This window comes from Triturus cristatus, chromosome 1_2 (assembly GCF_964204655.1).
Source record: "Triturus cristatus chromosome 1_2, aTriCri1.1, whole genome shotgun sequence".
Classification (NCBI taxonomy): domain Eukaryota; kingdom Metazoa; phylum Chordata; class Amphibia; order Caudata; family Salamandridae; genus Triturus; species Triturus cristatus.
The window spans coordinates 558,391,207-558,407,908 of record NC_140580.1 but is presented as its reverse complement, the minus strand read 5'-3'; the positions used below and the strand labels follow the sequence as shown (position 1 = coordinate 558,407,908).

At 46.6% G+C, this 16,702-nt stretch overlaps 1 protein-coding gene across 2 annotated transcripts in view; it reads right to left on the bottom strand.

The window, feature by feature from the left end:
• Positions 1-16,702, bottom strand: part of LOC146867623 (zona pellucida sperm-binding protein 2-like) — a 234,594-nt gene that overhangs the window by 47,874 nt on the left and 170,018 nt on the right. For both annotated transcript variants that reach the window (XM_085615017.1, XM_085615016.1), the window contains one exon: positions 14,864-14,999. In XM_085615017.1, coding sequence (XP_085471143.1) covers positions 14,864-14,999 — 136 coding nt within the window. The remainder of the gene's footprint in view (positions 1-14,863; positions 15,000-16,702) is intronic.

The window sequence follows — 16,702 nt, the reverse complement described above, 5'->3', positions numbered from 1 at the left end:
TCAAGAGCGCCGAATCAGGGGAGGCAAGCACCTCGGACAGGGCCAGGCGCAAAAATGGCTCCCGACGCTCATTCGGGGCATATAACGACCCAACTGTCAAACAAGCATCCCCCCCCACTGGATCCTGACAGCCAACAGCCACACCCTTATGTCTGCCACCGTGGAAACAACTTTACACTGCGATTTTGCACTAAGACGAATCGCCACCCCGCTTTTCTAAGACTGTCCCGGGGACCAGAACTGTTGGGGGAACAATCTGTCCCTCATGCGTTTAGTATCCGCAGCCAGAAACCGGTCCTAGGATGCTTGATTCCGGTCCAGGGAAGACATGGCTTGGCAGTTCGGGCTGGACTGTTCCCATGAGGCACAGGGTCAAGACTGATTTGCATATGGCAATGTCTGAACTGGGGTGGCGTAGTGGGCAAAAGAACGATGGATTCAACCCAGATCTCTTGACTGGGGGAGAATGTCTGCATTGTCAGCATTCCGTCCATCATTTGTTTGTTGTAACGCTTTTCGCCCTAAGTGGGATGGGTATGCCCAGACGTGGGTCCCGTGCTCACTACGCCACTGGAGTCAAGCTATCCTGGCTGATGACGGCTGATAGCCAGAAACCGGTCCTAGGATGCTTGATTCCGGTCCAGGGAAGACATGGCTTGGTAGTTCGGGCTGGACTGTTCCCATGAGGCACAGGGTCAAGACTGATTTGCATATGGCAATGTCTGAACTGGGGTGGCGTAGTGGGCAAAAGAACGATGGATTCAACCCAGATCTCTTGACTGGGGGAGAATGTCTGCATTGTCAGCATTCCGTCCATCATTTGTTTGTTGTAACGCTAGTATCCGCAGCCAGCAGGTGGGTTTCCGGGAGTAAACATACATCGCCCAGAGCATTCTCTAAGAGGGAGAGGATTGCAGCTCGTTTTACAGGATTATTCAGCCCCCTTACATTTAAACTAACAATTTTCAGGTCCTTACCCATCACAGTAATTAGGAAGCGCCGGGCCAGTTATCAGCTCTAGATCGCCCACCGCAGAGGAAACTAGGGCCAGCTGATTCAAACCAGTGATCTGCTGTGGGATCCCTTGAATTGATGCGGAGCCCCAAATTAAAACTCAAGCACACCCTGTGCAACAACCAACTAAAACCCCTGCAAAATACAAAACCGTGAGCAAATCAAAAAAACATGACAAAAGTGGTCTCATAATTCAGTGTTTGGGGAAACGTGGCACAAGCCCAAACCGCCACAGTTCGTCTGCAGTTGGTAACTCGACAACTCAGTTGCGGGGGAAATCACTCCCTGGCAAAACATCTCCCTCCGGCGCCAGATAAAGCACCCAAGTGGTCGCCATAGTGGATGTCTCAAGGTGTCGCCGGATTATCCGTGGCTTGCGATATGGAGGAGAGCACTGCCTCTCATTCCAGACTGATAGCAGCCATGTCTCATGAGCGGGGCTCACCCGCGCTGCTCCTACGCGCCACCACCCCGAGGAGCGACGGCACCTGCGGGGTGGCGACCCCTCGGCTCCCGCTCCATCAGCAGGCTTATCTGTGCACAGTAAGTCATACGCTTCCTCCAAAGAACGAAGCTGGCGCAATGTTCCTTTGTACTTGAAAATGAGACAGAACGGGTGGCCCCAGGAGTAGGGGATTTGTTGATCGCGAAGGTGGTTGGTAATGGGCTTAAAGGCTCTGCGCTTACTAAGAGTGGAGGCGGCCAAACCCTGGAAAAGCATGGGTTTGTGACCACGAAACTGCACCGGGTTCAAATGCCACGCTCTACGCAGGATACATTCCTTCAATTGAAAGTTTTGAACGCAAACAAGGATATCGGGGGGGGGGGGGCTTTAGCACCACGCGGCAGGCCCACTCGATAGACGCGGTCCAACTGTATCGCCGTTAACAACTCATCCCCGAGAATCTGCAGAAACAAAGCACCGACGTAGGCCCGCAGGTCGTCGCCCTCACCCTTTCAAGGAACCGCACGAATCCAAATGTTACGTCTGGAGCGGTTCTCAAAATCTTCCATGTGCGCCTGGAGCTCCACGTTCTGGTCCCTCAGACGCAACATTTCCTGTTGAAGCTGATGTAGATCGTCCTCCCTGCTGAGATCGTGCTCCTCCAGCGTCGCAACCCACTCCCCAGAGAGTTGCGACCGAAGGTCCTGGATGTCTTCCTTGATAGCAGAGAAGAGTTTGAGCATAAAGGCCTTAGTCGCTGGCGTGTCCTCCTAGTCTACCGATGGAGCCCCGACTGCAGGTTGCAGGGCCGACGAACCCGCTGTCTTCTGCCTGTCTTTCAGAGACTTCTCCCTCCGTCCTCGGGCTGACGCCATCTCGGTTCCAGCGTGCCTCACAACCCCCTCAGCTGCCACCAAACCGATGCAAAGCGCCTGACCTCCCAACTGCACCTGAACCGGCCAGCCAGGACAGAGCACGCAGGCCAATACTCCTCTGGGACAACGAGAACACCGCACCAGCCGCTCCTGTCATCGCGCCTCTGCAACTGTATATTCGCCTATGGGCCAAGCAAGGCTCACCGACGACTCCGACCGCCATTCACAGGGCAGTCAAGTCCAGGGCCCACAAAGACGAATAGGGCCAGGAAGACCAAGCCAGCCACCATCTTCTGACTCAGAGAGGAGACCAGCCACGATGAGACACTGACACAGCAGACCCAACAGCCCTCCTCCATAGGCTGCCTCATAGGCGCTTGGTCGAGGTAGAGACGCTGCCCGCAGATTCCACCAGGCGTCACTCAGTCCATTAGGGCAGCACCAGCCATGCAGGCATCATCAGCCAACCAGGCCTCTGCAGTCTCTGCCAGGTAGGCCCAACCTCCAGACAACAGCCCGGGCCTCTGGGCGCTCCTCCTCCAACCCTGGGCCCAGCGCCGGGTCAGCCACTCCACCGCAGCCACTAGTCAGGCCCCACAGCTGGACCGCGCACCGCTCATCACAGCCGCGGTCCTCCCCGCAAAGCGCAGCTCCGTCTGCCGATTCACGGACCGATGCCCTCCAGTGCCGGCAGTGTGCCCCGCACCCAGCCGATCCTCCTCACCTCATGCTCCTCAGGGGAGAAGTCATCACCCGCAGGCCTCTCTCCAGATTTAGGGCTCAGGCAGGGTGCATCGCCATTGCACTCTCCAAGCCCCGTCAGGCGTCCGGAGCACCAGCTGCCATTTTCACAGCCCCGACCAGGCAGTCACTGCCGCACACGTCCGCTGCCACACTTGTAGGGCTCCCAACAGCAATAGAGGTGGGCTGCCGCCACACACCTCGGACGCCAGGCCCACCACTGACCTCCCGCCGGGCCGCATCAATGCCGGGGCCAGGAGGGATTCGCCGCATGAGAGCAGTCCCCAGCACCGAAGATCAGAGCAAAAGCCACCACCAGCTCGGGAACAGCTACCGGCCAGCAAGGCACCCACCGGAGAGCATGGATGGGCGCCAGATGGGAAGATATCGCAAGGCTGAGAAACGGCGGCGCCGGAGGGATAGAGACTCACGTCCTAACTTGCCGCCATCTTGGCCACGCCCCCCTGAAAAATGAATTTAGTAGTAGGTGTTCAACTTTTTAAATACTCTGCACCCAGCCTGGGGCCTACCCTAAGGGTGACATCTGTATTAAAAAAGGTTTAGGCATGGCAAAAGGTTTATTTTGTCAAGTTGAAATGGCAGTTTAAAACTGCACATGCAGGCTAAAATGACATGCCTGAGACATGTTTAAAAAAGGCTGCTTACGTGAGAGCCACAATGAGTGCCACAGGCCCACTAATAACATTTTATTTACAGGCCCTGAATACATGAGATACCACTTTACTAGGTACTTACAAGTAAATTAAATGTGCCAATTGTGTGGAAGCCCATTTCACTATGCTTAAATGAGAGCACAAGCGCATTAGCACTTGTTAGCTGTGGTAAAGTGCACAGAGTCCTAAAAGCCAACAAAACCGGGTTCAGAAAACAGGAGGATTAAGGCAAAAAATGTGAGTATGACCATGCAGAGAGGGCCAAGTCCAACAGCTGCTTTTATTCACAATTAACATTTGATACTACACTGCTACACCTACACCGCTTTGACAGTGCGTCTTGTTTACAAACTTGCCAGTCCACGGTTATGCAGCTTTGACACCAGCCTTCCATCAGCATTCAGCCAGCTCTGACAAAAGACCACTGTTACAAGACTCCTTGCGCACTATCATATTTCTTGGTTGCAGGTGTGGCACAAAGAAGCAGATTCCTACATTCACACCAACTTGACCGAAGAAGGTCAGTTCAACACTTTTACACTAATAAAGCAGGTTTTACATAGCCTTTCATATCAGATCTCTGCCATTTCTAAGCACTGCAAATACAGGTATTACTAGTTACAAATTTATGATACTCAAACAACCTCAGAAGGATAGAACACAGTCGGTCATGCAGGGTTCAAATTCATAATCTCCATAACACTGCTCATCACAGCAGCAATTGTTTAGCCCACTGAGCCATCCTTCAGATGACCAGATTTAAGAGCAATGTAAAGAAATCGCATTCTGAACAGCACATGTCCAATGCAGAAGGCATAAGGATGGTCAATGAATTTGAGAGGCTCCAGTGCAGATGAACGTGAGATGCATTTGGGTGCTAAATAGAAGCAGGACTGAATTATGGACCTGGCCTTTATTTCGAAACCTTGAATTCCTGCTTGAAGGACACTTATCTTGGATATCTTGTGTCTTCTTCCAAAACACTGGCCAAATATTTCTCAGTGTCGGAATCACTGACGCATTTCAGACCTTGGTTCGATGGTATTGGCTCAGGGTATCTTCCCTGCAAGTGTTAATGTTTCTACTTATTAACATCTCTACGTTGAAAAAGTTCTTAAAGTTGCCATTGAGCACTGCCCTCCCACACCTTCTCATAATTTACCTTCTGAACAATGATACCTGCTCAGAGGTCTTTCTGTAGAGTTAATCTTAAAACTGTCCCACCAGGCCACTCAATTAGCCATATTCAGTTCTTCCCTTCAACTCCATTGTTGAAGCCTTGACTGCCATCCCCCTCCCCAAGTCAGATGTGGCAGTGGTACAGGGAAGCAAAGTGCTTCCTTACATACAGCAACTTGCCTCGAAAGCAACACATACAGTGCAGGTCTGTTTAAGCTCAAAGGCTTAATTGTATTTTAGGAATGGGTGCGCTCTACACAACAGAAGTGCGTGGGAAGGAAAGTGGATCTGCGTAGCCGCATAGGTGTGCACCTTAAAGGGAACATAGGCCCAGGCCTCATATTGGAGAGCTTTCCCATGGCCCCCAATTCCTTTTGGAATAAATATCCAGTATTGTCATGTGGATGGGAGTTAGAGGAACTAGAAAGTTCGTGCATTTAAACTTTAGTATTTTAGCTGCCTTGAATGGATTGGGAAAAAGGCTGAGAGATTGAATACGCTTCTTTTAAGTGCAGGCAGAATTAGTTATCAAACTGATAATTATCCTTAAAATTGTTGGTTTCCAGCTGTACCAACTTCACTGCAGTTGCTCCTCCTTAAAATCAAACTTGAATATTTTGCAGTCTGATCCTTCTTTGCGCGAGTACATTTGTAGATTTATTTTGCTTTCAGAGATAATCCAAGCATGCCCTTGCTTCCACAAGACAACTGCATAGCAAAAAATTAGCTCTGTGAATCAAAACAATGAATAACTCAAATGCAAAGTAATGGCATTTATGTTTTGGTCCTCTTACAATTTGCCCAAAGCAGTTAGCAAAATGTGTTTGAGGCAAGTTTACACCTTTCTGTGCAAGTGTTTAAAATCATCCAGGAGGTTTGTTGAAACCTCGAACATTAACACCACCAGAAAGTCTCTTCTTGAACATATACAGGACGAGAGCAGTCTATATAATGACAAGACAACTAATCCCCAATTTGCTCTACACTATACAAGCACTAACAAACCTAAATTGTCAGTATGTGAATAGGCAAATGCATGCAGAACAAGGCCATTAAAGGAAACCGGGTACGGGCAGGCAGAGGGGCAGTAAGCACAATATAAAACCAATTACAAATAAGCATTGGCATAGCCAATAGGTCTCGCCTTTGGGACCTTATTAGTGTTTAGCCATGCAGCACATTATCCTGTTAATAATCCGGCCACACAATTTTACGCCCCAGTAAATTAAGCTTGGAATGCTGTTTGCATTCTTTTTTTAACATTGTGTTGTAAACTATGGAGCAAGGTAAAAATTAAAGTTTGAGCTGCCAGGTATCCACACTTTTGAATAACACTTTAAAACATGCCACAGCTATTTATTTTCCACTCTGTTGTAGTACAGCCTAGGGCTGGTGGTTCAATGTTACCACAGAATTCGTTCTGCAGCCTCCTGCCTCCGTAAAAGTTCTGCATTAGTGTCGTGGAGGTGGCTGATGCCTGAAAGCAGTGCAGAGATAAAACTGAGCACTGAGACAACGCTCAAAGACTAAGGGGGAGTGGGGGGGTGCTTCATGACATCAGGAGTCGAGGTGGGGAGGGGCACGAGCAGTCTTCAGCACAGACCCTCAACCCCCAGGCCCTGCTATCCTGGGACAAGATTTGTAACAGATGTTTTTTAGGTCTCGCCTGAGCCAGCACATGCACTGGTCTGGCGAGACATTTAGTGAGTGAGCTTTAGAAATTCTACCACAAGCTTTTGCTGGCCTAGAGCATGCGGTTACGTGCACAATAACACGCATTCCTTGCATCGCTCGAGCAGGCGCCATCTGGCTTTCCTCTCGCTTGCCACTTCCAGGCGCGTGCACCACTCACAGACTCACCTCCTGCTCCCCCTGTCCATTAATAATGAACTTTCGCGGCCGTGGGGCCACGCTTGTGTTTTAGCGCTAGTTCTTAGTCGTTCTTGGAAACACCATCCCGCCGGATGAGATCCCAGAATGGTTGGTTTTCGTGCTCTTTCGATTATCCTACTCACACACCTACATTACTCTGGTGTCTCGTGTCCCCCTGCTCATTCGGTTCTCTGGGATCCATACGGGTCTCCAGCTCACCTAGTAGGCCCGCATGAGTCCCTGTCGGCTAATTGATTCATGTCACTTCCGCACGCAGCTCCCGTGCCAATAATCAGCCCCTCCTCCTCCCTTGAATAACATGTTTGGTCTCGGCACTGCACAGTTCTCTCAGGTCCTCCTCTGTGTACATCAGCCAGCTCAGGGCGAACGGTATTCATGGGACGCTTTACTGCCAACTTATGAATTTACTGCATGTGCCACATAATCCTTTATCTGCTGCGTGATCTGTAGGTTTTAACAACAAGCATTGGCATAGCCAATAGGTCTCGCCTTTGGGACCTTATAGGTGTTTAACCATGCAACAGTTGATGTTGTTGCACCAAGGATATTGTGCTGCATAACTAAATACTTAGAAGGTCCCAAAAGCGAGACCTATTGGCTATGCCAATGCTTGTTCTTCAGTGCGAGTTGTCCTTGAAAGAGCATTGTTCAAGGAGGCATTCATCTCCAGAGATACAATCAGGCAAGACAGACCCTGGATGTGAGACAGGCCAGCCCTACTGCAAAAGAGCAAAAGGCAGGCCATCAATGCAAAGAGGGGCAGAGCATGGAACCGGCAGGGTGGCACCTGAATACAAAGGGGAATGACAGAGCAGCGCTGCTCACATAAAGAGCCAGGCAGGGCTTTAAATGGGCCGGGTCTGGCTGGTGCTCAGCACCGGCAGTTCTTAAACTCAGGAGCCGTGACGGGTCCCCATCGGGCTCTCCATTTTTACCCTCAGGGTGAAAAAAGAAAAGGTAACTCTGCAGCAGTCACTACTTTTGATGCAACTTAAAAGAAACTCGTTTATCAGTTTTATAAAGCGCAACCATGAGCTCCACCACACGGACATATTCATGTTTTGAATTACATGTTGAGCCGACATGAGGCTCGACCCTGCTTTCTCAGGACTAAAGTCGGCAGCTCCAACCTTATGCCACAACCTCCCCACAAAAGAACCGACACCTTTTCAAAATAATATACAATGAAGCCATAGTCGTTGCTTATTCACTTATGCAATTTAGAACCATTGACAACACCAGTAGTCCTTGCTTATTGTACGTGTGATGTTACTTGTTGTGTTATATATCTGGATGAATAGACAGAAGCAGCAAAATACCCATTCGGGCAGCACACTATACATTGTAGCTTAAGTGTTTTAAGCCATGCCCTTAATTACATCGGCCACGGCCCCATGAGACTCTACCAGGTTTTTTAATCCCACTTAAAGCCCTGGAGCCAGGTAAAGATAGGCCTGCTCCACAGCGGATGAGAAAGCAGAACGCTTCAGATACAAAGCAAGGGAAAGGCAGGCTCGCGCCCTCACCTACAGACCATGGCAGGTGCCAGGGAAGCACAACCCGGAAACAGACAAACAGATTGCCAAAGGAAACAAGCACTGGCAAAGTCAACAGCTCTCGCCTTTAATATACAGACACCTAGCCTAGTGTCTTTGCTGGTGCTGGTTTGCCTTGGGATACTCTATGGACAATGATTTTAAGCTGGCTGTCAATGCTTGCGTCAAGACACATGGGCCGCCACATGAGAAGGGTTTTTGTCAAATTACAAGAAAAACCACTGCAAGATGTCTTGAATTCTAGAAATACATACCAAAAAATTGAGATGCGGTTAGGACTCATACTGAACTGCTTTGAAATTTAGAAGCAACAATTTTCGCGATTAAACATTTGAAGCTCTCGCCGTTCACCATTAAGAGAATCGGGTAAGAAAGGCACCAGCATTAAAATGCCTATATTGGTCCTCGACTCTGGGGTATTTTTAAGAAAGCGTGAAGAACAATGTGTAAAGAAATGTACAAAGCTAATAAAATGGAGGATGTTTTTTCCTGGACACATGTTTTGTGATGACCTGGTTTATTTATGAGGTGCTCACGCATGCAGGGTGAATACAGCATCATCCAAGCGGGGATTCAAGACTGCGAGGAAGGTGCTTGGAGGTGAGCTCAGTGTGAGAGTCTGGAGTGGTACTCACCAGAGCTGCTAGGGAGGAAGGTGTGCTCTTGCTGCCCTCTTCTCCTGCCCTATTTCCTCTCTTTCAGTAACTCAGAAAAGTGGGCCAAGAGCCAAAGGAAGACACAGGGCAGCATATCTTGTACTCTTGAACTCTCAGTGTGGGCCGGTACTTGGGGATGAGGTGGTCACATACTCTAGGCAGAAGCTTCTATCACCTGAGGGATCAGATGCCTCTCCGATATTGGAGTGGCTGTGGAACATCACTTTGCACAATACCAGAGGTCGAACAGTGGCATCAGCATGCCAAGGACTGGCTGTGTGGGAGCATGGAATGGGGTGAGGGAGAGGCAGTAATAAGGAAGCAGATGCTTGCAGGGACGATAACAGAGAGTAACACTGCTGGCCTCAGCCCACGCTGGAACAATGGCTTCATAAGGCCACTATTTCAAGAATTGGTCATTTCTTACTGCAGATGCAGGATATTCAATAGTTTTGTTATTTTCATGTATTTTGGTTCGGAGATCAAAACACCTTAAACAGAAAGCCTTTACCAAGTTACCATCTGGGGACAATGTGGTGCTTCTTAGCAAAAGGTGGGGCTTTTTATGCAGTGCTCAACGCCTCGCTTGGAGACGAGTTAAAGGCAGCAATTGGAATGGAGAACAAATGTTTGTTTGGGTTTAAAGACCTTTTATACGTTACAGCCTGTCTCCCAGGTTGCTCGTGGTTTTGCATCAGCCCTCTTATTGTTATCCGAATACACAGAATTTAGGTCAGCAAAGGTTGGACATATTTAGTCAAAAGATTCATTCCACTGTGTGAAAAAAACACCCTCGCCACCTTTCCTCCACCATTCGATATAAGCCATGTGAGTAGCACCATTTTATATGCTGCTAACACAACATAAACAGCAAACACACATACAAAATGAGGTAAGAAATCCTTTGCGAAGTGCAGGAGAAACTAAACGTGGTCTATAACCCACCCCACCCCAGAGTACAGGTTTGTGTGAGCTTTCCTGATTTCAGGCTGCAGAGAAATGCTTCCTTCCTACTGAAAGGTGTTTGTAAGTCCAAGCCAATCAGTGCCTCTTTCAAACTGTTTACATTCTGAACTGCTCAGTTTTTGAAAGCAGAAAGTAGACTCTCCATCCGATGCAAGAAGGGACCTCCTGATTTTATCTGGGAAAATATAAATGAGAAGAATGCAGTTCTGTGCTGCATTACACTGAAAACATACACAGTGAGCTTCAGCGGATGCACCGTTATGGTGATTAGCGCACTCAGCATTCAGATATGAATCGCTTAACTAATTCATGGGCACAGACTTCTAACTAAATGTGCAGACATTTCTACAATGCGGACATTGCATTTATTTGCACTAACGTCACAAACAGAAATGTGGCAAAGGTAACAGAATCTACAGACCTTAGAAGTATTTTAAACAGGCAAGTGCAAACTACTGCCTTCTGCCCAGGATAAACAAGTACGCACGCCTCGCGCTGAAGGTTTAAAGTGCATGCTGCAGCGGGAGCGGGAAGCGGGAGGGGTGCACCCGCGGATGGTGCGTGCGCTGGGGAGACCAGTCTGCTCTTTTTGAAGCACATAGTCGTGCTTGTGGTGCGCCGCTGCACGATACCGCAAGGTGTATGCCACCACAAGCACGAGTATGTGCTTCGAAAAAGAGCTGAACGATGGCTAAAGGTTTAAGCAGCGCATGCGCACTGCGTAGACGAGACCTAAAAAATACAATAGCGCTCTAGTTGTCAATTAATCGACGGTGCAGTTCAATGCAAACACTCGACTGCCAACAGTGAGTGATGAAGGCCTCACTGGGCCAGCCTTTAAGTAACTGAAAGTCTCATACCAATGTCTGGTCAAAGGAAGCAAATGGCTGAAAGGGGCAGACCCAAAGCTTACTCCATGTATAATATAACCAATAAGTGTGCAACACCTCTGCTGTGGCACCAAAAGGAGACCATTTTATGCAAGTAATTTATATCCTTCGTGAAACTCCTCCTCGTAGCTTGACGCATGTTACCAAGTAAAGAATTCAATTCATGCCAATATCTTTCTTTTAACAGATTACAAACATGAACAAGCATTTGCAATTCAATAGGTCTCGCATTTACGAGAGTGAGCTATTGACATTGCAAACAATGCCTTTTATTTTTGTTTTTAAAACAAAGAAAAGGCATTGTCATTTACAATGCTGATAGCTTAAACTTGCGTAAATGCGAGACGATTGCATTGCAAATGCTGGTTCACTTTGTGATCTATCAGGCTTTTTGCGCTCCCTGAAGGATTCACACTCATGTCTTTTACGGGTGGGAGAGATGTACAATTTACTACAATTAGGATGTCTGTCTCATCTATCACATGGCAGATAACAATGGCAGCCCCTACCAGCTAGCGGGTACTAACTTTTGCAATGTCTGATTTTTATCTATTTCGTTCTTTAGAATAAAGTGTACCGCAATCTAGATCCCACGTTGTAATGTTATTCAAAATGCAGCATTTTATTTCATGCTTTCAGAAGTGGCATTTTCTATATTCGTATACAGGTTTACATGTCCCTTCTTGAGGGGGGGATAGGTTGCTTCCTGCCAGGGGTTGTAATAACCAATAAAATATACAACCATGTTCATACTTTCCAGATAGCCAATATAATAAAATTTCTAGAGTGCCCATGGGTTAATAGAATAAATATTTCGGCTTCTATGTACATATGGGTGCATATATAGAGGAGTTTATGCCTGGTGATAAAACTTTAATAAGTGACGGGTATATATACACACACGTTTATGTATGTATGGGTATGTCTCTATAAATGTACTCGTTAATTTGTTCTTTGTTTGAAGAAATCACTTACCTTCAACCTTTGTCCCAACCCACCTCTCTCAAACTCATCTTTTGACAACTATGAACTCCCAAACGTCCTTCCCAAACGTCATCCCCCTTTAGAAATAATAGTCTGAACATGCACACCTGTCCACTATTCCCAATGACAACATAAAACTTCTCTTTTCAATGATTGGAATTTCAATCCAATTCCATCAATCTGTCCCTACTAAAATCTCTACTAAATGCATGATAACTCAACGTAACAGCCTTACCACATTGAATCCAGAGTAACGAAGAAAGCACATATTACTAATCTACTAACTATTTAACTTTAACTCTAATATTGGGTTCTGGAGTAGCACATTTCTCATGATCCTCCTCAGTGGTAGTGTGTGCTGTATAAAAACAAATTGAAATTAATAACTTCCAATTAAGATACAGAGTTCTAAGTGACAGACTTAAGTATAGTTGGATTAAAAACTTTTCTAGAAGTCTGAAATTAAGATCAAAAAAATTATATGGTTGTCTGTGATAAAATGTTTACACAGTGAACAGCGATAACCAAGTAATAAAAAAACCTGTGTACACTACTTGCATGATAATATAATACATCATGGTACCTTTTTTAATATGCCGTAGCTTGATAAAGATTACACAAAGTAGTATGATTTTATTTTAGGAAAGGCCACAAAGTGAGCTACAGTGCCCACTGCTTGTTTCCTAATCTGCTCTACTTTGGATTTCATCCTTCTAATGTTGATAACATTGGGTGCATTGAAATGGATTTGAATTCTAGGCTAAGTCACCATATAGTTCTGCAGTGGCAGTTCAACTCCCAGAGCCACACAACCAGCTTTATCAACCATGTTCTTGTTATCAGATAAGGAGCTACTTATCGTACAATGTTCATGCAGTGCCCTGCTGGAGTTAAAGAAAGGAGGCGAGGGGGGCAGAAATATACCTACCCACTGCACGCACTGGACAGTGACCCTCGGCTGCTTTAAAACCTCTGATGAAAGGTTCAGGGAGAATATGGTGTCTGGTGGCAAATTGCTGAACCTAATAATCTGTACTCGAGCAGTAATTGTGTGACCCTGGGCAAAATGGCATCTCCATCAGACTCGCATGTTAAATACATGCAAGGTAAATGTATGCAGCGCTCTATGTGTAGAGTACTATCTATGTATTGCCAGAATGCAACCATTCTGTCACCGGTGAACTAACTCAGAGTCTTGATAGTACACAGCACTTCTGCAAGTAAAGCTTCATTCTTAATCATATTTAAAAACGCGTCCATCGACTGGCTCGAGGTGGCACGTACTAATATCCCGCAGCTGCATTAACTCACTGAGCTATCGTTAATGCGGTTTGATGAGCATGCGCAGCGTGTAATGGGGTGCACGCCCCTGCAGGGCACACGCGGTGTTTGGGGGTGTTAATACCCACACATGAACGGTTGCATTAAAGGGTAGGGGGGTGCCTCCTCCTGTTAGACACGGTGTCTTCTGGGGCGTCTGGCGAGGACCGGGTTGTCTTCTGCTCAGGCAGCAGCGCTTCCCAATGGGTGGGATGAGGCCTGCCTTAAACTGGAGACCTAGGAACAAGGAGGGCTTTCTTTGGGTGCTCCTCCTCTCTGCGGGAGGGAGGGTGGGTGATTGCAGGGAGACCACTCCCAACAAGCCGCCTGCATAAGAATGCGGACACGTCTTGTGTGCAGGGTGCACAATGGGAGGTGGTGAGGGGGGACTGGCACAGTGCCCAGGCCTGCATCAGCACGTTGTCTGAAACCTTGACCAAGCAGGGTTACTTCAGGCTGCAGTCGGCATGGGCTCTTGCGGGGCTGTGCTTGGGGCTGTTTGGGGGGGGGGGGGGATTATAGATGAAATACCGCCAGAGACAGACAAGCGAGGGACCTAGGCGAGACTATATATTGGGAGTAAAACCTGACAGTGCCTAAAGTCTGAATAGTGACAAGGCGCTCTATTGTTTCCTCAGCCAGTGAGTGGGATAATGTTTAGAGTGGGCTCTTTGGACTGTTCTCTGCCTGCTGGGGCGCCTGATTTCCAGGCCGGACTTTCATTTTCTGAATATTTCAGCCTCGTCCAGTTGGTTAATGGAAGCGAATCAAGACTACCACTCCCAGAATGCATTAGGTTGTTGGCTGAAAGAATGGGACTAGAGCCAGGCTCTCTAGAAGGAATTTTATAATTGTTTTTTTTTTCATATTTGCAGGCCGAAAATAAAGTTGCCGGCCAATAAAAGCTATTTTTGGGCACTGCCACTGGGTGGCGCTCTAGAACAACTGCCTTGCCTTGGAAACTACAGACCTAATTTGGTGAGTGTTTAATAGTGTCTACTTAACTACTCACCACAGTCTAATCTTCAAGGTGACTGGTGGGTTCAATTACTTGTTCTAGTTTCCTGTAGCGCTTGCCATGCAGCGCTACAAACCTCACAAACACTGAATTAAGATGCGGTCTGGTGGCTAAGGCTGTGGCTCTCCGCTTCCCTTCCTTAGCCACACCGTGTGATCCTGGGAATAAAAGTTAATCTCATGTTTCAGGAGACCATATCTGCAGCATTGGGAGTGCTTAAACACTGGCTTAGACCCGCTATGTTGCGCTGTTGGAGTGACTGAAAGTTAAGTAGACAGTGCCCTACACCACTATGTGCACTATGTAGAGAAGATGCCACTTCACCTGAAAGCATTTTTGTGCAGAAATAATTTACATTTTCACCCTTTTTTGGTAGCTTTGAATATGCTGCTTGAAATGCCCGGACTTCAAATCCTTTCTAGAGAGCTCCAGGAGGTTTTCTGCCTATTTGTGACTCGGAAAACAAGGTCTTGAAACAATGCCGTCTCCCACAAAAACAGGTTGTATTTGAGGATAAAGGGGACCATCTTATGAATGGATATTAGGATAGATTTGGAGCCAAACCTGCCATGTCACCTCTATTGGAGACAGCCTCTGACAATCAAATTGGTAATGGAGACAGCATCTTTATTTTAAAAAAAAATACACATACCAGGCTTGAGAGTGCAGCATTTCCTGAAACAAATGTAAAGGTCTTCACTTCAAATCTCTTTCTGTAGTTGGGATGTTGCACTTTGCGATCAACTGGGTGGAAAACGGTTTTAGAATTGTCATTTTGGTAGTCACATCTGAAAAAAAGAGAAAAGTAAAGGTGCAGGTCTCATGCAACGGTCTTAGGAAATATGGATAAGGGCAATCTGTTTTGTTTCAATCCAGCATTCAACCATCCTGTGCAGATATTTAGGTCAGTATGTTTTTGCAATACTTATACACATTACACTGGTAGGGTTATAGTAGAGCGAGCTAGCGTGCGTGTATATGCGTTACAGCTCCATACAGCACATTTGTCAAACCTCTACCATAAATCTCCTCTGGAACATGGGACAAATACAAGACAAAATACAATTAGTAAGACAAAGCTAACCTACATCTCAAACAGGTGTCATTCATTTTAACACCTTTCTACTATACTCTGGTATACTTCTGCCAAATGAGACATTCCAAACTACAGAACTCAAACCTGCAAAAAGCTATATTCAGAACACGTTTATCCCAATACTTCATCTACCAGTCCTAACGTGCGTGATTATTTGGTTAATGCAGCCATGCCTACCTCACCACCTAAATCAGTACTTAGTCATTCAAGACCCTATTAGTGTATACAGCTATCGGGTAGAAGTGTTCTTACATTTCCTCTAACATGGACAGTTGGTCATTAATTTTATATAACAATTAACATCCTGCCATGGCAACCAATTACTTGTGATAATAAATATCAAAGGGAGAGAGAGAGGAAAGGTACTGGAGCCAGTTCACTTCCCCGGGTATAATATGTACCATCAATGAGAACTAGCTCTGGGGTGGATGCTCGTAACATATGTTTGTTCTATCGAAAACATTGATTTTTTGAAGGCCCTCACTCACCAACTTAGTTGGTGGCCTGCTTTATCATCGGGCCCCACCCAAGGCACCGAGTGCACCTTGGGTGTGCTACGATGCCTGGAAACAGCGGAGCAGGTTGTGTGCCGTGAAAGTAGGTGAGTGAATGTTAAAAAATTATCCAATGGGTCCCACAGAACAAAAAGGACTATTTTAATGTATGGGCTCTTAGCAGTAATTAAAAACGAGAGCCGGATATCTTAGGAGGTCTAAAGTAACTCCAATATCCTAATCGGTCAACATGTTTCAGCCATGCTCTCTTTAGTGGGATGGCTTTCTTCAGGATCTTGTGTGGTGCAAGTTAAGTGGTGGTCTAGAAAAGTGTTTTTAAAACACCAACTATGTGGTGCATGCGCTAAGGTGCGTTATGTGGTAGAGACTATTTTCCTCTAACGGCGCATTCCTGTAGGAATAAAGCAACAAACATACAGACAAGGAAACATTTAAAATGCTTCTATAACACATAGTGGCAAGTGATTCAGGAGCGAGGTGTCCGTGCTCTATGTGAGCAATGGTGTTGAGAGGACGGAGTGTGGCGTTCAGTGAGTAGTTAAAACAGACGCCTATTTATTATGCGTTACCATGTGGTAATCAATCTACATCTTACATGGTGCTTAGAGAATACATATGAAACATATGATATGTAATTCCTTACTCCGAGAGGGTCTGGAAAATGCCCCATGAGTTCCATGTGGGGTCCAGACCTATAGTCACTATGTGACAATGGAAAGAAAACAAAAGTATTTAAAAACTTACAGGAATGGTTGGCGATGGGAAGCTGCCACCAGTGTCAGCATTGCTGCATGCCCCCAAAAGTACCCACTTACTTCATCAAGGTCCAAGACCCGCATCAGTACCTACTGCAGCCGCCATGAGCTCTGTGGTTGTGAGT